The 26,411-nt window shown below is 46.8% G+C and overlaps 3 protein-coding genes across 4 annotated transcripts; 1 reads left to right on the forward strand and 2 right to left on the reverse strand.

Annotated features, from left to right (window-relative positions):
* Positions 1-3,777: 3,777 nt before the first annotated feature.
* On the reverse strand, positions 3,778-4,737 carry MAGEA2B (MAGE family member A2B). Its single transcript, XM_034950313.3, has one exon. It carries the CDS (start codon positions 4,720-4,722, stop codon positions 3,778-3,780), a length of 945 nt encoding a protein of 314 aa, XP_034806204.2. The 5' UTR covers positions 4,723-4,737.
* A 7,945-nt stretch (positions 4,738-12,682) lies between these two features.
* LOC117977714 (chondrosarcoma-associated gene 2/3 protein-like) lies at positions 12,683-13,336 on the forward strand. 2 transcript variants are annotated; one of them, XM_034950316.3, is made up of 2 exons: positions 12,683-12,996; positions 13,155-13,336. In XM_034950316.3, exons 1-2 carry the CDS (start codon positions 12,683-12,685, stop codon positions 13,222-13,224), a joined length of 384 nt encoding a protein of 127 aa, XP_034806207.1. In that variant the 3' UTR covers positions 13,225-13,336. The 2 variants fall into 2 exon arrangements, with proteins under 2 accessions (XP_034806207.1, XP_063457605.1); XM_063601535.1 differs by having other exon boundaries at positions 12,683-12,945.
* Positions 13,337-19,542: 6,206 nt separating this feature from the next.
* On the reverse strand, positions 19,543-23,015 carry LOC117977609 (melanoma-associated antigen 3). Its single transcript, XM_034949843.3, has 2 exons — positions 23,003-23,015; positions 19,543-21,063 (listed from the first exon to the last, which is right to left on the reverse strand). The coding sequence occupies exon 2, from the start codon at positions 20,996-20,998 to the stop codon at positions 20,042-20,044; it is 957 nt and encodes a 318-aa protein (XP_034805734.1). The 5' UTR covers positions 20,999-21,063; positions 23,003-23,015; the 3' UTR covers positions 19,543-20,041.
* Positions 23,016-26,411: the final 3,396 nt, after the last annotated feature.

Genomic DNA, 26,411 nt, shown 5'->3' on the forward strand with positions numbered 1-26,411 from the left:
ATCTATCTATCTATCTATCATCTATCTATACTGTTGTCGAAATATCCTACATCCATTTTATAAAGTGATAAAAGCAGATCAGTATGTATGTCATTGTTCTTGTATATTGAATAAAAATAATATATTGTTATAGTTTGTCAGTGAAAAGCCTAGAGTCAGCAGTAAAATAATACACAACATTGTTAATTGTGGTGACCTCTGCGGGGGGGCGGGGGGTGTTGTTAACTGTGGAGGAGCTTTGTAAAAAAAAAATTGTGAATTATCTACATTTCTATCATTTTTGAAATAAGAATATATACCAAACTACATTTTAAATAAAAAATATTTAATACTGACAACAGAAATACTAGCCGTGTCAGTTTAAGTAATTGCTAGCTGATGCAACAGAACAACCATGAATGGCTTGACACAACAGAAGTTTATTTTATGTGCAAATAAGTTCTGATGCGGTTTGGCAGGGGCTCTCCACTCTCACATGACCCAGGGATCCAAGCTGCTTCCACCTTTTGATTCCGTCATCTCAAGATGAAGCTGCCATGTTTGCTGTTGAAAGCGGAGAGAAAGCATGGAAATGGCACACTGGCTCTCAAATGCCTGGATGTGACAAACAATGCTTCTGCTCCTGTATTGGTGTAAAGGAAAAGTCACATGATCCTAACTGCAAGGACTTTACTGTTCCCATGTGTCCAGGAAGGAGACAAAGACAAAATGTGGGTGAGTACTATACCCTTCCCCATAAACTGTTACATAGTGGGTGCTCAACAAAAAGCAACTATGATCATTTGGTATTATACTACCCTTCTCATTTCTAGGAGGAGTTTCTGAGAAGGCCAAATTTACCTTGAAGTTCTCCAGCGTTTTCCAGTGTCAAATATGTGACTGATGTTTTCAAACATACGATCACAACTAACTGTTCAAGAATCTTGAAAGTCTCAGCAGGAAGGCTTTCCTTTGTAATATCCTTTAAATCCTTAGTAGGCTGAGAATTGTTCCTCCATTTGATTCCCAGTCAAAATGTTAACCTGTGAATTTCTGCTACCCTCCACACGCCTGTACAACTGTCGAGGTAGGCACACTGAAGGCCAGTATTTTCCTGTGGAGCAGGTAAACAGACAAGAAACAGAAGGCTGCTTAATTATTCCTCTTTCATTAGAGTTGACGTGTTTTCAAGGTATAGTTTTTAAACTCCTGGAGGACTCCAGAAATTTAGGAATTCAGCCTCAGTAAGTAGATGTTTGTTCCACTGGGATTTCCCAAGGTTTTTCTCATCTAATACTCATGAGAGACGGTTTGCTCTTTGATCATTTATCTGTGCATGTATTCAGAGGCGAATTCCAAAAGGACGCCCTGTGAAAGTCCGATTTCAAGTATCAAGGTGGTTCCAAATCCCTCTAACTTCAGGGTGACATCACACAAGAACCCTTAGATAATATGGCGAATCAGACTCCTCAGCCCATTCAGAAAACGATTAGAGAGTGTGTTGAAGACAACCAGAGTGGTAACCAAGTGTCTAAGCGTCACTGTCCCCGTGTGAGTTTTTATATCAAAAGGGTTTTTGATATCATATGGCTTCCTGGGTGAGAGACGGAACAGCCAGAGGACTTCTACTATGAGAAGGAATGCTCCCTGTCAGGAGGTGAGCAGGGGATTCTGGGCTGTTCTGTGAGGATCAGTGAGGAGCTGATCAGCAGGCCCTATAGGTTCCAGAGTCAGACAGGACACATGGAAGTGACCCGGGGAAATGTGCTGTAATTCTCAAAGTGCTGGGGCTGCAGAGAAATGCCCACAACTGGGCAGAGTTAGCTCTCAAGGAACCTAGCGCACACCAGCCCCAAATGGTGTTTGATTCTGTCGCGTTCTCCAGGCCTGCTTCATTAGGCTGGCCTCAAGGTTCTTCTTTTTGTCACCTGAGAGACATGGTGCAGTGCTGAGAAGAAAAATGAAGTCGCTATCAGGAGGTCAGCCTCGGGCTCGGAGAAGTGGGGACAGCATGGGCTCTAAAGGAATTCATACCAGGGGTCTGGTTCCAGCCCTGTTCCTTACTAGCCACGTGATACTGAGAAATACCCAGGAAATACCCTGTTCTTATATCCCAATTCACAAGGTCTGTAAGCCCTGGATTCTTCATCTGTAAGCAGATGTGTAAGGCCTGTCTAGTAGGACAGTCGGAGTGTATGCAATGCAGGTGAAGCACCTGGCTCCGGGCCTGGTGTAAATTAGAAGTTTCACAAATGGTGGATGGCTGTTATTTCTAATACGCTTTAACCCCAGGCCCTAACACTGGGATTTTGTTGTTGTTGTCGTTGTTCTCCAGGACTTATCAGAGAACATACAGCTCAATAGGACATGGAATAATTAGCCAAAAAAGGAAGCTTCACCCGTAAAATTCAGTTAAGTATTTCCTCTTAGAGAATGCACTTCAAAATTTGGTTGTGCGGGAGTTTTGCCCAGCCAGGTGCAGCTCAAAGCTCCTAGAATGTGAGTCAAACACCAACTCCTTCCCTCTCTCCCAGCTGCTTTCCCATCCAAACCACTATATTCATCCACTTTGTTACCATCCAAAATCTAGCCCGTGCTTACAATTGGTCAAATTGCACTTGAGATAACCTAGTTAGAATGCCTTTTTAATGGAGTCAGCTCTGGCTCTCCCTGCCTGGCAGAAAAGCACCTGGCCAGTGGCTTCTGGGTCACCCTTCCTGGGAAATTCAGCCTTATCGCTCAGGAAACCCTTGCAGATGATGGGTGTCCATCACCTAGATCTTGGGCTGTGTTCAACAGCATTGGGCAAAAACACAGGACACCTTCCATTCCAGCCCCAGGTGGAGATTCCTCTCTCTTCATCCCCATCCTAAAGAAACTGCTCAGGGTAGCATTCCATTCCAGGCTTTTCTCTCACCCTCTGAGAATCTGGCCCTGGACCCACCGGGCATCATTAGAATCAGCTCCTTCAGAAGGAACTGCAGGTTCCCAGATCCCAAATTGCCCCAGCTCAGGGCATTTATACTCACCACTCTCACCTGGAGCCCCACACCCTCACCCCTGTCTTACATTTCCACTACATCCTAGAGGACTTCTCGCCACCTTAATTACATGACTGCAGCTCCTAGACTCTATGACCCTATGGGTAGACGTGAGTCTGACTTACCTTAGAATCCCCACTACTACCAGGGCCTTCCACAGAGCAGATGCTGAGTGAATGGTAAAGAAATGAGCCAGTGAACAGGAAGAATTATTTATTCAGATTTAATTTCTTTTGCATTCTCAAAGAAGCAAAAACATACACATATTTTTAATTTTACATAATAGACTGAGGTATAAGGCAAGAATTAACTATCTTTTAATTTGAGTTCCTTGTATCATGTATTTTACTGCTAATTCGTTCACAATATAAGCAAATACATATTCCACTGCTGTTATTATGTGACAACTCACAAAATGGAATGGATTTCCCAATCTGAATAAAAAACAGGACTCTTACCCCTAAACTATATAAACAGCACTATGTGTGACTACTGTCATTCATAAACTTGGATGTTGAAGTTCATCCAACCATTTGTTAAAAGGGACATTTGAACAATTCCAACAGGAAACAAAGATAAATCTCAAAGTCACCCAACAGAACAGAAACTCACTGCTAAGAATGCTGACTGCTCTCTTCAAAGAGGCAAGAATGGGCCTCATATCACACGAGGCAGTGGAAGCTAATCGATGGGGCCCTGGAAGGTGCACTGGCCCAGACCCCCTCCCACTGGCCCTGGCTGCAACACGTGCTGAGACTCACTCTTCTCCCTCTCTCAAAGCCCATTCATGCAGGGGTGGGTAGGAAATGTGAGGTTCTCCACCCATCTTTAGTGTATGGTGCAGGACTTTCACATAGCTGGTTTCAATGAGGGCCCTTGGACCCCACAGGAACTCGTAGCATGCAGGATCACTGCCGGGCACCTGCCGGTACTCCAGGTAGTTTTCCTGCACCAGATCTTGCATGAGCAGCTTCCTGGGATGTTCGAAGACACTGTCCTCCCCCCCCTCAAACACCTCCAACATACTCAGCTCCTCCCAGATTTTCTCCTCAGGGGCACAGTCGCCCTCTATTGCGATTATGGCCAGGACGATTATCAGGAGGCCTGTCTTGGGCATGATCTGATTGTCGCCCAGCAGGCCATCGTAGGAGAGGCCCAGGCAGGTGACAAGGATGTACAAGTGGCTGATGGGGACCACTTCCACCACCTCGATGCCAAAGACCAGCTGCAAGTACTCGGAGGCTTTGCTGAAGATCACAGGAAAGAAGTCCTGGAAATTTCTGATGACACTCTCCAGCATCTCTGCCTTTGTGACCGGCTCCCTGGCTCGATACTTGAGGAGCAGAAAATGAACCAACTCAACCATCTTCCTACTGATTGCTGCTTGGAACTCGGACTCCAGGTCAGGAAACATTCTTGGCCCCTCCTCTTCTTGGTTGCTGGAGCCCTCATCGGATTGTCTCCAAAGAGTGTAGTTGATGGTAGTCGAGAAGCTGGAGGCTCCCTGAGGACTGTGGGGAGGACTCGGTGAGTCGGCAGCAGGCACCTCCCCCAGGGTAACTTCCACTAGAGTAGAAGAGGAAGAAGCGATCTGCTGCTCCTCAGTAGCAGGAGCCTGCGCACCCACCAGGCCCCGGGCCTCTCCTCGGGCCTCAAGGCCTTCTTCAGGCTTGCAGTGCTGACTCCTCTGCTCAAGAGGCATGATGACTCTGGTCAGGGCAGCAGGCAGGAGTGCGGGCAGGAGCTGGGCAATGAAGACCCACAGGCCTGGGGAGAGAAGGAGCGTGTGTGAGGCCTTAGGTGAGAACTGAACTGAACCTTGGAGGCTCTGACAAAGGCTTACTTACAGATCTTCTCCTTCAATGCTCCTCCAGTGCCTCGGGTCCTACTTGTCAGCCTGTCCCCCTCAGAACCTGAAGGAGGAAGTGGGAGGGCACCTCAGGGTACAGCCGGCCAGCACATGCTGAGGCTGTAGGACTGAGAATAGGGAGGGTGAGGCCAGGCCCTCTGGAGTCCCATTTGTTCTGGGCGGGTGGGGCCCTTGGTGTGCATTCCAGGCAAACCTTCAGTGTTGGCACTGTCTGCGTCCCCTCTGCTCTGTGACCTGAGGACACTGACTGAGACCAAGGCCTCACTGCCTGGTTCCTGGAGCTCCTGATTCCTGGGAGAGGAATGCACGGGCCTTCAGTGTGCAGACTGCAAGCACAGCCACGGATTCCCAGAAGTCTCAGCAGGGTTGGCCAGACTCCGTGAGGTCCCCACTCTACTTGGGTGGAGGGTCCCCTCTGTGCTCACTCAGGGCCCTCACCTTTCTCCTTGTAGGGCCTAATCCCACCCTTTTGCTGGCTTGAGAATCTCTCATGTCAAGAACTCACATCCCTGATATGGTACAGAAGGAGATGAGGGGACCCACATCTGGCCATACATGACCAGGTCCTCCCGCGAAGGACAACGAGAGATGTCCAAATTCATTGGAGTCCAGGTGTCCTGGGTGACGAGTCCGCTTGGTCCTCACGTCCACTCCTGGCAGGGCCTGAGACCCTCCCTCTACTGACCTGACTCCAGCCCCTTCAGACCAAGGCCTCCCCTTCCCTGACATCAAAGATCCCAGGATAATGGAGGGACTTCAGCTGACAGCCCTGCCCAGGGTCTCTGAAGTAACCGCAGGGGCAGGGCAGATTTCTATGGGGCCCCCTGTCTGCATTCTGGCCCAGGGGTACCCTCAATCCTACCTCAGGCTCTCCACCTGGATGCTTGGCAGATCCTAGAACCACTGCATCTGTCGACCAGATGGGGGCCCCTGTGTTGACCTGAGTCACCTTCTGAAAACAAGGTCATCAACTCCCTGAGATCTGGAAACAGAAGTGAGGAGGGGCCACATCCTGTTACCCCCACGTGCGTTGTCCAGGGCTGACCCCTTTGGTTCTAGGGTGAACGTTATGATGGCCTCCTGTGGGTTACTCATCTTTACTCCTGCCAGGGACTGCCCTTTCTCAACCCCCAACCCCCTGAAATGAGCAGACAGCTCCTCTTTACACCAACACCTTATCTCCCTGAGGGTTCCCCAACCTCCTGCCTGTGGTACAAATGAGATTGTCACTTAGGGCCATCCCTGATCAGGTTCCCCCAGAGCTAAGAACAAGGGACGGCCAGACTCTGTGGCATCCCTTCTTTCTGGGCCGGGGGTATCCCCAGTCCTCATGAAGGGGGCACACCTTGGGTCCGGCAGATCCTGGGATTCCTCCCTCTGCTGACCTGAAGTCCCAGCCCTCAGACCACAGCCCTCAACTCTCTGTCACCCTGAAGGTGCAATGAGCACGGGGCACATTCGGCCACTGTGCCCAGGATCCCCCAGCCCAAGGTTGCCACTGATCTGGACTCCAGGGTCCCCTCAGTCCTCCCTCTTCTTCCTCCCCTTGACTCCTCGCAGGGCTGGGCCCCAACCCCCTGCTGAAGTGGGTCTGCATCCCTAGGATTCCCGCGGCTGAATGAAAAGGTGGCTCAGTTTGAGACAGGGGTACAGTGGGCCCCCTGTCCTGGCATGCTGGGTCCCCTAAGGACTCCACTGTCTTCCAGGAGGGCCTGGGCCCTTCCTCTGCATCCCAAAGGCCATACTCACGAGACCCAACCCCTTCCCTCCCTTAGCCGTACATGTGAACGTCAGGATCTGCGTGCTTGGCCACCATTCCCGGAGCTTCCGTGGGTTGATACCAGGGGCAAAGCCCGGATTCTGCCAGGATGGTGGTGGGGGAGGAGATGGGAATGGGGTTTGGGGGTGGGGTTGGTGTTTGAGGGATGGGGATGGGGTTGGTGTTGGGGGATGGGATTGGTAGTGAGGGTAGGGGGTGGGTTGCCCTCAGTCCCCTCTTGGGGTCCTGCCCTTGATTCCTGGCTGAGTCTGGGCCCTGAGCACTTCTAACCAGCCCTGCCCTGGTCACACAAAGCTCTTACGCCAGAGTTCCCTGCGGTTAAAGCGGCGGGGGGTGGCGGGGTGAGGTGGTGGCGACTCAGCCTGAGAAGTCTTCCCCTGCAGGGTGGTCCAGGCCCGGCAGCAGAGGCAGCGCTGGATTATTGGGGGCCCTCTGTCTGGGGCGAGGCCCGCCTCAGTCCTCCCTCGGCGTCTTACCTTGCCTCCTCACGGAGCCTGCGCCTGCTTGCCTCCGCCGACGTCAGGCCGTTGCTCAGGGCGAGAATCTCGCTGTCCTCTGACCCCCCAATGCGCAAGTCAGTGGCGTCACATCCGGGCCTCGTGACTTCCCTGGGTTCACGGCAAGGGTGGAACCGGATTCTGCCTGGATGGGGATCTGGATGGGGGTGGGGGTAAGCATGAAGATGGTGTTGGTGTAGGGGTAGGGATTGGGACGGGGATCCTGAGGCTGTAGGTCCTGGTGGGGTCGGGGGAGTTGCGGGTGGGAGGGGCCTTTGGTCATCCCTCAAGGTCCTGACTTGGATGCCAGGCTGAGTCTGGACCGCCATCCTCTGCCGATTGTGTCTGCTCCCCTCAGACCCTGACTCTGAGTCGGCCCGAAGTGGCATTGGGGGGGAGGGGTGTGCTCGGGGTGAGATCATTGCCAGTGTGTACCAGGGCTGACAAGAGGGGCTGAGCTGGATTCTGTGGTCCCACTATGTGGGTGAGGGTGGATCCTCAGTCCTCACTCAGGAGAGTCCTCTTCCTCACTCCTGGCTGTTTGATGAAGGAATGGGTGGGAGATGCTCTGTTTCTGTCACCTCTGAGCATCTGCGCATCTGTGCATCTGCACCCCTTGTAGAGAATGGCTGCGGGTGCCAGGCCAGGTGCTCCCTGCAGGGCAGGAGCTCCCGCGATGATAGTGACCTCTGGGAGAAGACGCACACCTTCCCACGGGGGCTCCTCCCCAGCCAGAGCTACACTTGGCAAACCTTTGGTCCTAAATGATTTATTCTCTGAATTGAAGAAATACGGTTTACATATCTTCTAAGTATATATGTAGGTAGCAATATATATATTTATTTCTATGAACTAACACCTACCCTTAGTATGCATGATTCACTCTGATATCCTAGTCTACTTCCATTCCAGTCTTTGTGTTCTGTTGAAAGAATTTTTTTAAAAAACATAATTCCTCTCCCACTATGTTGGTTTCAGGTCGTTATTAGGAGAACTCTGGAGCCATGCTGCCTTAACAAACCCAATTTTCCTGGTGTCCTGCTATTACCTAGGGCTCTTGGCATCGTGTTTTCAGGGGCTGCCTCAGATTGTGCAATGAAGTGAAGTGGAAAATTTAAAACTTTTATCCTACCCATTCTTTCATCTGCCGTCTAGGCAGGCGACAAACCTCCCCAACATCTCTGCCGCTAACCCCCTCCAACAGGCACTGCAAGTGTCACACACAAGTACCAGCTCAACACAGTCTCCAGTCTCACTCTGGGCTTTCCCTGTTTTGTTGTGTAGATTTTCTTGCTGATACTGGTTTTTTACTTTCTGTTTCCATTCTATAAATTTACAGGGTTGATTTGGGAAGCAGAGCACAGCAGCCCAAATTTGCTTGTAATGACGGCGGCTACAGGTAAGGCACTAAATTGTAAATAATTTAAGCTGAGTTTACATTTTTACACTGTTGTGTTCCCCGTGAATGAATATGTTATACTCCTCTATGGATTTCAAGCTCTTTTTTCCTGAATATGTCAGTATACTTCGGTAGTTGCCTCTATAAACAACTTATACATTTTTATTAGACTTCTATTCAGGTAATTCTTGGATTTTGTTGCTATTGCAAATGGCATATTGCCTATCAATTGTTGTAGTTAGTTATTGCTTTCGTGAGGTGAAGATTTTGATTTTGCTGTTGTAATCTGTTGCACACCTCGTTCTGAAGGCCGATGCACTTGAATATTCCGCATACCTTTTCCTTTGAATTTTCAAGATCGATAATGGTATTATCACTAAACATTACATGTTTTTCCAGTGTTCATACCACTCACTCATTTCGGTACTTACAGCTCTTTGTGTCTCAATCCTGATTTCAAATGTAGAGATAATAGGCTACATCTACTTCTCGTTCCTGACTTGAATGATAATTCTTCGAACATTTGACATTTAAGTATGTTTGCTGTTGATTTTAGGAAATGGAAGTTCTCTTTCAGTATAGGTTGCCTAAATATTTTCTTTTTTTACCATGAATTCATATTAAATTTATTTAAAAAGCTTTTTCTGTACCCGTTGGCAGGATCAAATTTTTTTCTCTTCCATTTTGTATGTAAGGAATCACAATGAAACAGATGTTTTTTCTAATGTTAAATCATATTTTATTTCCTTGGGCAGAGCCTGTTTATTCGTTTAATGTACTACTAATTTATGTAGGATATTTACTGCTGTGTAAGAGAGCTTACTTGATGTGTTCTTTTTCCATCAGGGGAGGTATGTGGTCCTCATCTGGTTTTTAAATCCAGGAGGGCTAGCCTGGGAGAATGAACTGAACAATTGTCAGTCTTTTGTATGTTCTGGAAGAGTTGATATAAGGTGGTGGTTAGTTTTCCCTGATCATTTGGTAAAATTGGCCTCCAAAGCTGTCTAACCTGGAATGTTTGAGGGTGGCTTGAGCTTTGAATATTGTACAGTTTCTGTTGTATAGTTAAAGTTTTCTTTTCCTCTTTGGATCAGTTTGGTTACTGATTTATTTTATTTCTACAAAGTGGTCAGTTTCATTTAGAATTTCACTTTTAATGGCATATTTATGATAAAAAAAAGTTTTATTAGGGAAAGCCTTCACACATACAGAATAACAGGAACGAATATAATGAACCCAGGATACTTGATACCGAGCATGAACATCTTTAAATACACAGCAAATCTGGTTCCAGTTAAACACTCGCCTACCTGCATATCAGCTGCTGGAATAACGTGGAGTAAATCTAAGGCATTAGACCATTTCATCTCTAAATAACTTAATACGCATTTTTAAAAGATAAGGATTTTTTTAAAACAAAAAGCCGATAGTTTTCATATCTAAAAAATTAAATAAATGATTATCAAATGTTCAACTATTTTACACACTTATCTGGCCAACTTAAACTTTATAAAATATATATTTCTTTGATGGAGTACAAAATGTGTTAACTTTTCCCCCCACTTGCTTCATTGTGGTGCTTTCATATATCTATTATACAGCTAGGTGTGTGTGTGTGTGTGGAACATTCTACCTGCCGTCCCGTGATTCTCCAACCTCTTAAGTTACTTTTAAACTTCACGTACGTTAAGCTTCACTCTTTGTGCTGTAAAGATCTATGGGTTTTGACAAATGCCTCGTGCCATTGTCTTAGTCCGTTTGGGCTCCCATAACAAAAATAGTGTAGACTGGGTGGCTTATAGACAACGCAACTTTATTTCTCACATTCTGGAGGTTGGGAAGTCCAAGATCAAGGTGCTGGCAGATTTCATGTCTGGTGGAGTCCTGCTCCCTAGTTCATAGACAGCTGCCTTTTCCCTAGATCCTCACATGCAAGAAGGGATAAGGGATCTCCGTGGAGTCTGTTTTATAAAAACACTAATCCCATTCATGAGGACTCTGCTCTCATGATCTAGTCATTCTCCAAATACCCCACCTTCTGCCTAATACCATCACCTTGGTAATTCAGCAGATGAATTTTGTGGCAACACAAATATTCAGACCAAAGCAAGCATGGAACCACCATTGCAGTATTATGCATACCAGTTTCACTGCCCTGATAAATTCCCTTGTGCTTGTCGGATAAACCCCATGGCCACCACTGATAGGTTTTTCATCTTTATAATTTTGCATTTTCCAGAATGTCATATAAATAGAATCTTATACTATGTAGCCTTTTTAGACTGGTTTCTTTCACTTAGCATAATGAACTGAAGAGTCATGTATAACTTTGTGTGGCTTGGAACTTATTCCTTTTCATTGAGGAGTAGTAGTATCAATGTCTGGATATATATATATATATATATATATATATATATATATATATCCATTCACCAAATGAAATACATTTTGGATGCTTCTATTTTTGGTGATTATGAAATAAGCTATTGTATACATTCATATACAAATTTTTATGTAGACATAAGTTTTCAAATCAATTGGGTAAATTGATTGAGTATGGCTGCTGAATCTTGTGCTAAGTCTATTTTCATTTTTTTAAGAAAACGCCAAACTGCCTTCCAAAGTGGCTGTGCCATTTTGCATTTCTACCAGCAATGAAGGAGAGTTTCTGTTGCTCCACATCTTCACTGGCAGTTGTTCTTGGTCTTGTATTCTTTGTTTTGGTTTTCTATGGATTTTGGACATTCTGATAGGTGTGTAGTGGTATCCCATTTTAGTACACAATTATCCAATGCCAAAGGTGCTCAGTACTTTTATTATGCTTATTTGCCATGTGTATGTCTTCTTTTGTGTAGTGTGTGTTCAGATCTTTGACTATTTTCATTTTTTCTATCATTGAGCTTTAGGAATTCGCATATATTGTAGAGACAAGTTCTTTATCACATATGTGTACCGCAGATGTTTTCTGCTAGCCTGTGGCTTCTGTTTTCATTCTCTTAACATTGTCCTTTGAAGAGCATAAGATTTTTATTTTAATAAAATCAACTTGGCAAATTTTTCTTTCCTTGATCATGCTTTTGGTGTTGAATTTAAAAACTCATCACCAAACTCAAAGTTATGTGGATTTTCTCTTATGTTTTCTTATAGAGGTTGTATTGTTTTTGCATTTTTCATTAGACCTATGATGTATCTTGAGTTAGTTTTCATGGAATATGTAAGGATATGTCCAGGTTATTATAATTTGTGTATAGGTGTCTAATTGTTCAGGCACCTTTTGTTGGCAAACCTGTACTTTCACCATTATTGCCTTTGTTGTGAATCACCTGACTATATGCGTGCAGGTCTATTTCTGAGCTCTATTCTGTTTTATTAATCTGTGTGTCTATTCTTTGCTAATGCTTATGTCCTCCACCAAATTCATATTTTGAAGCCCTCAGCCCCAGGGTGTCTGTATTTGGAGATGAGGCTTCTAGGGAAGTGATTAATGTTAAAAGAGGCCATAAGGGTGGGACCTTGGTCCCATAGAATTAGTTTGGTTATAAGAAGGGAGAAGAGACAGAAGAAAGTACTTTTGTGCCTACATGACCTTTCTCTCTCTCTCTCTCTCTCTCTCTCTCTTTCTTTCTCTCTCTCTCTGCACATGCACAGAGGAAAGGCCAAGAATGGACAGATTAATAAAGGGCCATCTACAAGCCACGAATAAGGCCATCACCAGAAGCCAACCCCGCCAGTCCTTGATCTAGGACTTCCAGACTTCAAAACTGTGAAAAAAATAAAATAAATTTCTGTTGTTTTAGCTACTCAGTCAATGGCATTTTGTTACGGCAGCCTGAGCTGACTTAAGACATAACTTCAGGTGACACAATTTTTTTTTTTGTTTCCTCCTAGAAAAAAAAAAAAGTAATTTTGACATTTAAAGTCTGTAGTTCATTTTGAGTTACATTTCTGTACGGTGCAAGATATTTGCAGTGGCTAGTATTATGTGTCAACTTGTCTAGGCTATACTGCTCAGCTGTGTGGTCAAACAGTAGTCTAGATGTTGCTGTGAAGGTATTTTGTAGATGTGATCAACATTTACAATCAGTTGACTTTAAGTAAAGCAGTTTAACTTCCATAATGTGGATAGGCCTCATCCAATTAGTTGAAGGTGTTAAGAGAAAAGACCAAGGTTTCTTGGAAAAGGAATTCTCCCACAAGACTAACATAATAATGTCGTGTGAGTTTCTAGCCTGCTGGCCTGCCTTCACTGTCCTGGGGGACGCTCGGGGAGACCAGGTGGACTGGAGTAGACTGTTGAGAGACACTGGTCTGGTGAAGATGTCCAGGAAACCACGAGCCTCCAGCCCATTGTCCAACAACCACCCACCAACACCAAAGAGGCGAGGAAGTGGAAGGCATCCTCTCAACCCTGGCCCAGAAGCCCTATCAAAGTGAACGGCCCACCCAAGCTCTGACTCCTACCCTGTCCTCCCCTGGCACAACCCCCACCCCAGCCTGCACCATTTCTCTATGAAGCCCCTGTTCTCACCCCTCCTCCATCCTCTTCCCCAAACCAGTGCCCTCCTGTGATCTCCCTGTTTCCTTCCAGGTTCCCAAGACAACCCGGAAGGGAAAAGGGACCCATCAAGGAAGTTCCAGGAACAAAAGCCTCTCCCTAAAAGACCACCGCTTCAAAAAAACCTGAGGAATGGAGTGGGCCAACACTATCCAGCCACTCTGACCAGCCGAACGAGGAACTCAATCAAAATGAGCCATAGCGGGACCACAAGGGCAAGGAGACCACCACCTTCTACAGTCTCTCTTCAGGCAGCCAGTAATTCCCGGGCAAGGCCAGAGACTTCAAGTCTATCTGAAAAGTCTCCAGAGGTCTAACCCCAGATAAATAGCCAACAGGGTGTAAAGTACATTTTACACCCCAAAGGGTGTGCCCCATGGTGATGAAAATAAAGTGAACATGTTGCAAAATGATGTGTGTGTCTGTGTGTCTCAAATGGTAGGGGTAGGGAGTAAGGGGAAAGAGGTAGGAGTGTGGGAAGGGAGGGGGGCATCCTCTACAATTTCTCTAATTCAACTTGCTCTTCGTTCTTTGGTTTCCTAGGGTGAAACTTTTGGTTATTGATTTTAGATTTCATTTTCCAATATAAACATTTAAAATATGCTATATATTTCCCTTAAGGACACACTTTAGCAGAATCCCACTTTTTGTATGTACATTTTTACTTTCATTCAACTTAATGTATTTTTAAAATTCTCCTGAGACTCCCTCTTTGACCCATAGGTTATATAGGAGCATATTTTAAAATTTCCAATATTTGGGCATTTTTCAGATATCTTGGTGTTTGGTTTTGAGTTTAATTATATTATGGCCTAAGAAGAGGCTATCTATTATTTCTATTCTTTTCAATTTGTAAGCTTTGTTTGATGGCCCAGAATACCATCTATCTTGGGAGATATTTCATGCACACTTGAGAGGATTGTTTATTCTGCTATTGTTGAATGCGGTGCTTTTCTTATTGTTTTATTTAGTCAGAGTAGTTAATGGTGCTTTTCAGGTCATCTATATCCTTCCTGGTTTTCTGCTTACTTTTTCTCCTAAGTACTGAGAAACAAATCAAAGAGTTTTGAGAAATGTTTAGTCCCATGAAACCACAACCACAGTGAAGGTGAAAAATATATTCATCCTCCCCAAAAGTTTCTTCCTGTCTTCTTGCTGTCAAACCATCCCTTCAGTAGAAGTGATCCAAGGTGAGCAGAAGTGAGCATCCGCTGACCATGACCATTTTCCCTACTAACAGAGGCAGGTAGGCACAGAGAGCAGCAGTTGCTTTCACACACAGGCAGCATCCAGGAAGAAAACCAGATCGATAGTGTCATAGAAGGAGAGCTTTCTGGCCTGGACACAGGCTGTCGCTCCTTTTCTTGCACACTGCCACTCCCCAAGTCTGGCTCTGCCTTCCTGGCTTCCCTGGCTCAGATGGGCGATTCACACCTCCTCACCATCTCCCCCGACTCCCTACAGACTGAATTAAGGGCCTTGCCACTTTCTATTGTTTTGTTGACTTGGTGTTTCCTCAGCATATATTGAATAAAAGTTTTCTGTAGGAATCAATAAGTGCATGAAATGAATGAAATCACCAGGCATGGGAATTCTTTGATTCAAATTATGGAGTCTGCCCTTCCTGGGCCTCCTGCCTACATGAAGAAACCCACAGTTCCTTTACCTGTGCTCACTTGAGTTCAGAAACCCTGTGGAAACTACCACGGAGAGGGTCACTGCAGACGCCTTCTCCCCAGGCCCAAACACTGTCATGGAGGTGAGGATGCTCCCAACAGGATGCTTCCTGTATTGGACCCCACACGTCCCCATCAGTTTAACAAGGAAAGCTGCCACCTGCACTGCCTTGCCATACAACCTGCTCACGTACACACCTTGGTCCAGCCCCCTACCCCAGACACTGTCAGCTGGCAACATACGCCAGCGGTCACTGCCCTAGGACACCTGTCCCGTTCTGTGCCAAGGGTTCAGAAGCCACAGAAGGCTATCTGAGACACAGTCGCCAACTGGAACATTTTCAAGGCACGTCCACAGCCAATCCTTCATCTGCAGAGTCTGAGCTGACTAGTCCCAGGGCACTCTTCCTCCCATTTCTCCTCCATGCAGCCCCACTGCCCCTTTCAACTGCTCATGGGCATTCCTGGCCTGTCTCGGCAGTTGGTCATCAGTCAGCAACCCACTCACATAGCCCAGCCTCTATAGAAGGTCCCCGGGGGATAAAACACCAGCCCCCAGCAGGCATGAAGACAGTTCCCACATCTGGGACGCTGGTGAAGGTACAAAGGACCACTGGAGTGTTCAAGAGAGGTAGCTGGCCCAGAATGACGCAGGGAGTCAGCCAAGCTCTTCCTGAGAGAGGGAAGGGGATTCTGAGGGCGGGAAGATTGACCAGCACAGCCCTGGTGCATTCAGCCAACACTCAGATCACAGGGCCCCCTCCAGCTGGTGATGATGTTGCCGGGATTTCCCAACTCTATTCCTATTCATTGTCCTGTCCTCCCTCCTCCCTTCCCCCTTCTCTCCCTCAGGCCCCTGACCCCACCGGCCTGAAGTCTGGATTTAGAGCTCGGAGTGCCAGCCTGCCTGGGGCTCTGTGGACTTGGTTTCGCATGTGGTCTCTCTCATGGACGCTAGCAACGGCTCTCCCCAGGATCCTCCCTGGATCGTCCCTCACGGGCTGAGGGTCTCCTGTCTGCTCTCTTTACCTGGCTCCTCTTCAGTCTGACCAAATCCTTCTCAAAGCAGAGAAGAAATGTCCTGTCCACATTTCAGAATTTTAAATCAATTGTGATTTTTATGAGAATTTGAATTGGTATAGCATTTTTGTAATAACATTTTAGAAATATTTTAAATGTTAAACTATTTTCACCCTTTCACTTTAACCCAATGTCCATGTTAATATATCCTTCTTATAAGAAAACCATGTTTGCCTAAAAATTCATATTCAGAGATGTTGATTTTATTGTAGTTACCATACAGCAAATGGGAAACAACTTATATGTCCATTAGGAAGAAAGAGTTTAATTAATTGTGGTGCATGTCTACTTTAGAATTATAGAAAGTGGTTTCAAAAGTGAGAAAGATCTATCTATCTATCTATCATCTATCTATCTATCTATCTATCTATCTATCTACCGTTGTGGAAAGATCCTACATCCATTTTATAAAGTGATAAAAGAATATCGATATGTATATCATTGTTCTTATATATTAAATAAAAACAATATATTGTTATAGTTTATCTGTCAGTGAGAAGCCTAGAGTCAGCAGTAAAATAATATACAACACCGTTAATTGTGGTGACCTCTGAGGGGGCGGTGGGGGTGGTGGCCGTTGTTAAATGTGGAGGAGATTTGTAAAGAGGAAAATTGTGAATTATCTACATTTCTATAATTTTTGCAATAAGAATATGTACAATACTACATTTTAAATAAAAAAAATTAAACCTGACAAACAGAAATACTAGCCATGTCAGTTTAAGTAACTGCTAGCCATTGCAACAGAACAACCATGAATGGCTTGCCACAACACAAGTTTATTTTATGTGCAAATAAGTTCTGATGCAGTTTGCCAGGGGCTCTCCACTCTCACGGGACCCAGGAATCCAAGCTGCTTCCACCTTGTGATTCCACCAGCTCAAGATGAAGCTGCCATGTTTGCTAGTGAAAGCGGAGAGAAAGCGTGGAAATGGCACACTGGCTCCCACATGCCTGGATGTGACAAACAATGCTTCTGCTCCTATATTGGTATAAAGGAAATGTCACATGACCCATCCTAACTGCAAGGACTTTACTGTTCCCATGTGTCCAGGAAGGAGACAGAGACAAAATGTGTGTGAGTACTATACCCTCCCCCATAAACTGTTACATAGTAGGTGCTCAACAAAAACAACGGTGATTCTTTGGTATTACACTACCCTTCTCATTTCTAGGAGGAGTTTCTGAGAAGGCCAAATTTGCCGTGACATTCTCCAACTTTTTCCAGTGTCAAATATGTAACTGATGTTTTCAAATATACGATCACAACTAACTGCCCAAGAATCTTGAAAGTCTCGGCGAGAAGGCTTCCCTTTGCAATACCCTTTAATCCTTAGTAGGCTGAGCACTTTTCCTCCATTCGATTCCCGGTCAAAATGTTAACCTGTGAATTTCTGCTACCCTCCACAAGCCTGAACACCTCTCGAGTGCCTGTAGGCACAATAAAGGCCAGTATTTTCCCGTGGAGCAGGTAAACAGACAAGAAACAGAAGGCTGCTTAATTATTCCTCTTTCATTAGAGTTGACATGTTTTCAAGGAATCGTTTTTAGACTTCTGGAGGACTCCAGAAATTTAGGAATTCAGCCTCAGTAAGTAGATGTTTGTTCCACTGGGATTTCCCAAGGTTTTTCTCATCTAGTACTCATGAGGGATGGTTTGCTCTTTGACCATTTATCTGTGCATGTATTCAGAGGCGAATTCCAAAAGGACGCCCTGTGAAAGTCTGATTTCAGGTATCAAGGTGGTTCCAAATCCCTCTAACTTCAGGGTGACATCACACAAGAACCGTTAGATAATATGGCGAAACAGAGCACTCAGCCCTTTCAGAAAACAATTAGAGAGTGTGTTGAAGACAACCGGAGTGGTAACCAGGTGTCTAAACATCACTGTCCCCATGTGAATTTTTATATCAAAAGGATTGTTGATATCATATGGCTTCCTGGGTGAGAGACGGGACAGCCAGAGGACTTCTACTGTGAGAAGGAATGCTCCCTGTCAGGAGGTGAGCAGGGGATTCTGGGCTGTTCTGTGGGGACCAGTGAGGAGCTGATCAGCAGGCCCTATAGGTTCCGGAGTCAGACAGGACACATGGAAGTGACCCGGGGAAATGTGCTGTAATTCTGAAAGTGCTGGGGCTGGACAGAAATGAACACATCTTGCCAGTGTCAGCTCTCAGGGAACCCAGCGCACACCAGCCCCAAATGGTGTTTGATTCTCATTGTCGCGTTCTCCAGGCCTGCTTTATTACGCTGGCCTCGAGGTCCTTCTTTTTGTCACCTGAGAGACGTGGCGTAGTGCTGAGAAGAAAATGAAGCACCTGTCAGGAGGTCAGCCTCGGGCTGGGAAAAGTGGGAACAGCATGGGCTCTAAAGGAATTCAGAACAGGGGTCAGGTTCTGCCCTGTTCCTCACTAGCCACGTGATCCTGGGAAATACCCAGGAAATACCCTGTTTTTATATCCCAATTCACACACCCTGTGAGCCTTGGATTCTTCATCTGTAAGCAGATGTGATAAGGACTGTCTAGTAGGACAGTCGGAGTGTATGCAACGCAGGTGAAGCACCTGACTCCGGGCCCGGTATAAATTAGAAGTTTAACAAAGGGCGGATGGCTGTTATTTCCAATATTTTTTAACCCGAGGCCCTAACACTCCGGGATTTTGTTGTTGCTGTCGTTGTTCTCCAGGACTTACCAGAGAATACACAGCTCAATAGGACATGGAATAATTAGCCCCAAACAGAAGCTTCTTCCATAAAATTCAGTTAAGTATTTCCTCTCAGAGAATGCACTTCAAAATTTGGGTGTGCAGGAGTTTTGCCCAGCCAGGTGCAGCTCAGAGCTCCTACAATCTGCGTCAAAAGACCAACTGCTTCTCTCTCTCCCAGCTGCTTTCCCACCCAAACCACCATTTTCATCCATTTTGTTACCATCCAAAATCTAGCCCGTGCTTACAGTTGGCCAAATTGCACTTGAGATAACCTCGTTAGAATGCCTTTTTAATGGAGTCACCTCTGCCTCTCCCTGCCCGGCAGAAAAGCACCTGGCCAGGGGCTTCTGGGCCACCCTTCCTGGGAAATTCAGCCTTATCGCTCAGGAAACCCTTGCAGATGATGGATGTCCATCACCTAGATCTTGGACTGCGTTCAATAGCAGTGGGACAAAAGCAGATGACACCTTCCATTCCTGCCTGAGGTAGAGATTCCTCTCTGTTCATCCCCCATTCGAAAGAAACTGCTCAGAGTTGCTTTCCATTCCAGGCTTTTCTCCCACACTCTGAGAATCTGGCTCTGGGCCCACCCAGCTTCATTAGAGTCAGCTCCTTCAGAAGGAACTGAAGTTTCCCAAAGCCCAAAATGCCCCAGCTCAGGGCACTGACACTCCACTACTCTCACCCGGAGCGCCACACCCTCACCCCTCTCTTACATTTCCTCTACATCTTACAGGACTTCTCACCACCTTAATTATATGACTGCAGGTCCTAGGCTCTACAGCCCTATGGGTAGGCGTGAGTCTGGCTTACCTTAGCATCCCCACTACTAACCCAGGGCCTCCCACAGAGCAGATGCTGAGTGAACGGAAAAGAAACGAGCCAGTGAAGAGGAAGAATTATTTATTCAGATTTAATTTCGCTTGCATTCTCAAAGAAGTCAAGGAAATCCTGGTTTGCATATTTGTTTAATTTTACAGAATAGATTGAGGTACAAGGCAAGAATCAGCTATCTTTTGATTTCTTGAGTTACCTCATGTATGCTATTGCTAATTTGCTCACAATTTTAAGCAAATACTTTTTCCACTGCTATTATTATGTCACAATTCACAAAATGGAATGGATTTCCCAATCTGAATAAAAAACAAGACTCTTACTCCTAAACTATATAAACAGCACTATGTGTGACTACTGTCATTCATAAACCTGGGTGCTGACGCTCATTCAACCATCCGTTAAAAGGAACATTTGAACAACTCCAACAGGAAACAAAGAACAATCACAAAGTCATCCAACAGAATAGAAACCCACTACTAAGAATGCTAACTGCTCGCTTCAAAGAGTGAAGAATGGGCCTCACGTCACAGGAGGCAGTGGAAACTAACGGATGGGGCCCCGGAAGGTGCACTGGCCCAGACCCGCTCCCACTGGCCCCGGCTGCAACTCGTGCTCAGACTCACTCTTCCCCCTCTCTCAAAACCCACTCATGCAGGGGTGGGTAGGAAATGCGAGGTGCTCCACTGATCTTTAGCATATGGTGCAGGACTTTCACATAGCTGGTTTCAACGAGCGCCCTTGGACCCCACAGGAACTCATAGCATGTAGGATCACTGCCGGGGACCTGCCGGTACTCCAGGTAGTTTTCCTGCACGAAATGTTGGGTGAGCAGCTTCTTGGGATCCCCCAAGATACTCTCTTCCCTCCCCTCAAACACCTCTAACACACTCAGCTCCTCCCAGATTTTCTCCTCAGGGGCACAGTCGCCCTCTCTTGCGATTATGGCCAGGACGATTATCAGGAAGCCTGTCTTGGGCATGATCTGATTGTCACCCAGCAGGCCATCGTAGGAGAGGCCCAGGCAGGTGGCAAAGATGTACAAGTGGCCGATGGCGTCCACTTCCATCAGCTCGATGCCAAAGACCAGCTCCAAGGAATTGGAAGCCTTGCTGAAGATCACAGGAAAGAAGTACTGCCAATTTCCGACGACAGTCCCCAGCATTTCTGCCTTTGTGACCGGCTCCCTGGCTCGATACTTGAGGAGCAGAAAATGAACCAACTCAGCCACCTTCCTACTGAGTGCTGCTTGGAACTCGGACTCCAGGTCAGGGAAGGTGCTTGGCCCCTCCTCTTCTTGGTTGCTGGAGCCCTCATAGGATTGGCTCGAGAGAGGGTAGTTCATGGTAGTGGGGAGGCTGGAGGCTCCCTGAGGACTCTGGGGAGGATCTGGTGACTCGGCAGCAGGCACCTCCCCCAGGGTGACTTCAACTAGAGTAGAAGAGGAGGAGGCAGCCTCCTGCTCCTCAGTAGCAGGAGCCTGCGCACCCACCAGGCCCACGGCCTCTCCTCGGGCCTCTCCTCGGGCCTCAAGGCCTTCTTCAGGCTTGCAGTGCTGACTCCTCTGCTCAAGAGGCATGATGACTCTCGTCAGGGCAGCAGGTGGGAGTGTGGGCAGGAGCTGGGCAATGGAGACCCACAGGCCTGGGGAGAGAGGGAGCATGTGAGAGACCTCAGCTGAGTACTGAACTGAACCTTGGAGGCTCTAAGAAAGGCTTACTTACAGATCTTCTCCTTCAGTGCTCCTCCGGGGGCCTCTGGTCCTCCACGTCAGCCTGTCCCCTCAGAACCTGAAGGAGGAAGTGAGAGGGCACCTCAGGGTACAGCTGGCCAGTGCATGCTGAGGCTGCAGGACTGAAAGTATTGAGGGTGAGGCCAGGCGCTCTGGAGTCCATGTGTTCTGGGGCAGGTGGGGCCCTTGGTTTGAATCCAAGGCAAACCTTTACCGTTGGCACTATCTGAGCCCCCTCTACTCTGTGACCTGAGGACACTGCCTCAGACCAAGTCCTCACTGCCTTGTTCCTGGAGCTCCTGATTCCTGGGAGAGGAATCCACGGGCCCCCAACGTGCAGACAGCAAACGCAGCCACGGATTCCCAGAACTGTCAGGAGGGTTGGCCAGACTCTGTGAGGTCCCCACTCTACTGGGGTGGAGGATCCCCTCTGTGCTCACTCAGGGCCCTCACCTTTCTCCTTATAGGGCCTAATCCCTCCCTTCTGCTGGCCTGAGAATCTCTCATGTCAAGAACTCACATACCTGATATGGTACAGAAAAACATGAGGGGACCCACATCTGGCCATACATTCCCAGGTCCTCCCGGAAAGGACAACGAGAAATGTCCAAATTTATTGAAGTCCATGTACCCTGGGTGAGGAGACTGCTTGGTCCTCACCTCCACTCCTAGTAGGGTCTGAGAGCCTCCCTCTACTGCCCTGAGTGCAGCCCCCTCAGACCAAGGCTTCCCCTTCCCTGACATCAATTATCCCAGGATAATGGAGGGACCTCAGCTGACAGCCCTGCCCAGGCTCTCTGAGGTAACCGCAGGGGCAGGGCAGATTTTTATGGGGCCCCCAGTCCGCATTCTGTCCCAGGGGTACCCTCAATCCTCCCTCAGGCTCTTCACCTGGATGCTTGGCAGATCCTAGGACCACTGCATCTGTCCACCAGATAGGGGCCCCTTGGGGGTACACCTTGGGCCCTGCAGATCCTGGGATTCCTCCCTCTGCTGACCTGAAGTCCCACTCTTCAGACCACAGCCCTCAACTCTCTTGTCACCCTGAAGGCGCAATGAGCACAGAGCACATTTGGCCACTGTGCCCAGCATCCCCCAGCCCAAGGTTGCCACTGATCTGGACTCCAAGGTCCCCTCAGTCCTCCCTCTTCTTCCTCCCCATGACTCCTCGCAGGGCTGGGCCCCAACCCCCTGCTGAAGTGGGTCTGCATCCCTAGGATTCCCGTAGCCGAATGAAAAGGTGCCTCAGTTTGAGACAGGGATACAGTGGGCCCCCTGTCCTGGCATGCTGGGTCCCCTCAGGACTCCATTGTCTTCCAGGAGGGCCTGGGCCCTTTCGCTGCCTCCCAACGGCCATACTCGCGATACCGAACCCCTTCCCTCCCTTAGCCGTAGATGTGAACCTCAGGACTCACGTGCCTGGCCGCCATTCCCGGAGCTTCCGTGACTTGATACCAGGGGCAAAGCCCGGATTCTGCCAGGATAGGGGTGGGGGTGGGGATGGGAATGGGGAATGGGGGATGGGGGTGGGGTTGGTGTTGGGGGACGGGAATGGTGGTGAGGGTGGTGGTTAGGCTGCCCTCAGTTCCCTCTCGGGGTCCTGACCTTGATTCCTGCCACAGCGTGGGCCCTGACCTCTTCTAACCAGCCCTGCCCTGGCCACATTAAGCTCTGTCCCCAGAGTTCCCTGCGGTTAAAGCGGCGGGGGGTCGGCGGGGTGAGGTAGTGGCGACCCAGCCTGGAAGTCTTCCCCTTCGGGGTGGCCCATGCCCGGCAGCAGAGGCAGCACTGGATTATTTGAGGCCCTCTGTCTGAGGTGAGGCCCGCCTCAGTCCTCCCTCAGCGTCTTACCTTGCCTCCTCACCGAGCCTGGGCCGGCTTCCCTCCGCCGACGTCAGGCCGTTGCTCGTTGCTCAGGGCGAGAATCTCGCGGTCTTCTGACCTCCAATGCGCAAGTCAGTGGCGTCACATCCTGGCAACGGTACTACCCTGGGTTCCGGGCAGGGGTGGAACTGGATTCTGCCTGGATGGGGATCGGATGGGGGTGGAGGTAAGCATGAAGATGGTGATGGGACAAGGGGTAAGGATTGGGACGGGGATCCTGAGGCTGTAGATCCTGGTGGGGTCGGGGGAGTTGGGGGTGGGCGGGGCCTTCGGTCATCCCTCAGGGTCCTGAAGTTGATGCCTGGCTGAGCCTGGACCGCCATCCTCTGCAGATTGCTTCTGCTCCCCTCAGACCAAGTCTCTGACTCTGAGTCCCCCTGAAGTGGCATTGGGGGAAGGGGTGTGGTCTGGGTGACATCATTGCCTGCGTTTACCAGGGCTGACAAGAGGGGCTGAGCTGGATTCTGTGGTCCCTCTATGGTGTGTGGGGTGGGGGGGCGGTGTGGACCCTCAGTCCTCACTCAGGAGGGTCGTCTTCGTCACCTCTGGCTGTTGGATGAAGTGATGGGCAGGAGATGCTCTGTTTCTGTCACCTGTGAGCATTTGCACAGCCGCACCCCTTGTAGAGAATGCCTGCGGGTCCCAGGCCAGGTGCTCCCTGCGGGGCGGGGCGGCAGCTCCCGCGGTTGTAGTGACCTCCTATTTCAGTCTTTGTGTTCTGTTGAAAGAAGTTTTTTTTAAAAAATGTAATTCCTCTCCCACTATGGTGGTTTCAGGTTGTTATTAGCAGAACTCTGGAGTCATACTGCCTTAACCAACCCAATTTTCCTGGTGTCCTGCTATTACCTAGGGCTCTTGGCATCGTGTTTTCAGGGGCTGCCTCAGATTGTGCAAAGAAGTGAAGTGGAAAATTTCAAACTTTTATTCTACCCATTCTGTCATCTACCGTGTAGGCCGGCTACAAACCTCCCCAACATCCCTGCTGCTAACCCCCTCCAACCAACACTGCAAGTGTCAAACACAAGTACCAGCTCAACACAGTCTTGAGTCTCACCCTGGGCTTTCCCTGTTTTGTTGCGTAGATTTTGTTGCTGATACTGGTTTTTTATTTACTGTTTCCATTCTGTAATTTTCCAGGTTTGATTTGGGAAGCAGAGCACAGCAGCCCAAATTTGTTGTAATGGCGGCGGCTACAGGTAAGGCACTAAATTGTAAATAATTTAAGCTGAGTTTACATTTTTACAGTGTTGTGCTCCCTATGAATGAATATATTATACTCCTCTATGTATTTCAAGCTTTTTTTTACCTGAATATGTCAGTATACTTCGACAGTTGTCTCTATAAAGACCTTATACATTTTTATTAGACTTCTTTTCAGGCAATTCATGAATTTTGTTGCTATTGCAAATGGCATATTGTCTATTAATTGTTGTAGTTATTTATTGCTTTCGTGAGGTGAAGATTTTGATTTTGCTGTAGTAATCTGTTGCACACCTCGTTCTGAAGGCCGATGCACTTGAATATTCCACATACCTTTTCCTTTGAATTTTCAAGATCGATAATGGTATTATCACTAAACATTACATATTCTTCCAGTATTCATACCACTTACTCATTTTGGTACTTATAGCTCTTTGTGTCTCAATCCTGATTTCAAACGTAGAGATAATAGCCTACATCTACTTCTCGTTCCTGACGTGAATGATAATTATTCGAACGTTTCGCATTTAAGTATGTTTGCTGTTGATTTTAGGAAATGCAGTTTCTCTTTGAATGTAGGTTAAATACTTTTTTTTTTTTACCATGAACTCATATTAAATTTCTTTAAAAAGCTTTTTCTGTACCCGTTGACACGATCAAATTTTTTTCTCCTCCATTTTGTATGTGAGGAATTACAATGAAACCGTTTTTTTTTTCCTAATGTTAAACCGTATGTTATTTCCTTGGGCAGAGCCTGTTTATTTATTTAATATGCTAGTAATTTACGTAGGATATTTGCTGCTATGTAAGGGAGCTTACTTAATGTGTGCTTTTTTTTTCCATCAAGGGTGGGATGTGGTCCTCATCTGGTTTTTGAATCCAGGAGGGCTAGTCTGGAAGAATGAATTGAACAATTGTAAATATTTTGTATGTTCTAGAAGAGATGAGATAAGATGGTGGTTAGTTTTCCCTGATCATTTGGTAGAATTGGCCTCCAATACTGCCTAACCTGGAATGTTTGAAGGTGGCTTGAGCTTTGAATATTGTACAGTTTCAGTTTTTATAGTTTAATTAAAGTTTTCTTTTTCTTTTTGGATCAGTTTGGTTACTGGTTTATTTTATTTCTACAAAGTGGTCAGTTTCATTTAGGATTTCACTTTTAATGGCATATTTATTATAAAAAAGTTTTATTAGGGAAAGCCTTCACACATACAGAATAATAGAAACTAATGTAATGAACCCAGGATACTAGATACCCAGCATGAACAACTTTAAATACACAGCAAATCTGGTTCCAGTTAGACACTCGCCTACCTGCACATCAGCTTCTGGAATAACGTGGAGCGAATCTAAGGCATTAGACCATTTCATCTCAAAATGATTCAATATGCATTTTTAAAAGATAAGGACGTTTTATTAAACAGAATCCCAATAGTTTTCATATCTGAAAAATTATATAAATGATTATCAAATGTTCAACTATTTTACATGTTTATCTGGCCGACTTATACTTTATAAAAAATATATTTCTTTGATGGAGTACCCAAATATGGTAACTTTCCCCCCACTTGCTTCACTGTGGTAGTTTCATACATGTATAATACAGCTAGGTTTGTGTGTGTGTGTGTAACATTCTACATTCTGTCCCATGATTCTCCAACTTCTTAAGTTACTTTTAGACTTTGCGTACATTAAGCTTCACTCTTTGTGCTGTAAAGATCTATGGGTTTTGACAAATGCCTCGTGCGGTTGTCTTAGTCCCTTTGGACTTCCGTAACAAAAATAGTGTAGACTGGGTGGCTTATAAACAACACAACTTTATTTCTCACATTCTGGTGGTTGGGAAGTCCAAGATCAAGGTGCTGGCAGATTTCATGTCTGATGGAGACCTGCTCCCTAGTTCATAGACAGTTGCCTTTCCCCTATGTCCTCACATGGAAGAAGGGGCAAGGGATCTCTGTGGGGTCTATTTTATAAAAACACTGATCCCATTCATGAGGACTCTGCTCTCATGATCTAGTCATTCTCCAAATACCCCACCTTCTGCCTAATACCATCACCTTGGTAATTCAGCAGATGAATTTTGTGGGAACACAAATATTCAGATGAAAGCAAGCATGCATCCACCATTACAGTATTACCATACTAGTTTGACTGCCCTGATAAATCCCTTGTC

The sequence above is a fragment of the Pan paniscus genome, chromosome X (assembly GCF_029289425.2).
Source record: "Pan paniscus chromosome X, NHGRI_mPanPan1-v2.0_pri, whole genome shotgun sequence".
In the NCBI taxonomy this organism is placed as follows: Eukaryota; Metazoa; Chordata; class Mammalia; order Primates; family Hominidae; genus Pan; species Pan paniscus.

What these genes read in the sequence shown, in the direction of transcription:
- MAGEA2B (XM_034950313.3), bottom strand. Translation starts at nt 4,722, where the DNA reads ATGCCTCTTGAGCAGAGGAGTCAGCACTGCAAGCCTGAAGAAGGCCTT.
- LOC117977714 (XM_034950316.3), top strand. Translation starts at nt 12,683, where the DNA reads ATGTGGATAGGCCTCATCCAATTAGTTGAAGGTGTTAAGAGAAAAGAC. An exon ending in GGCCCAGAAGCCCTATCAAA is followed by an intron (nt 12,997 to 13,154) that starts GTGAACGGCCCA and finishes GTTTCCTTCCAG; the next exon opens with GTTCCCAAGACAACCCGGAA.
- LOC117977609 (XM_034949843.3), bottom strand. Translation starts at nt 20,998, where the DNA reads ATGCCTCTTGAGCAGAGGAGTCAGCACTGCAAGCCTGAAGAAGGCCTT.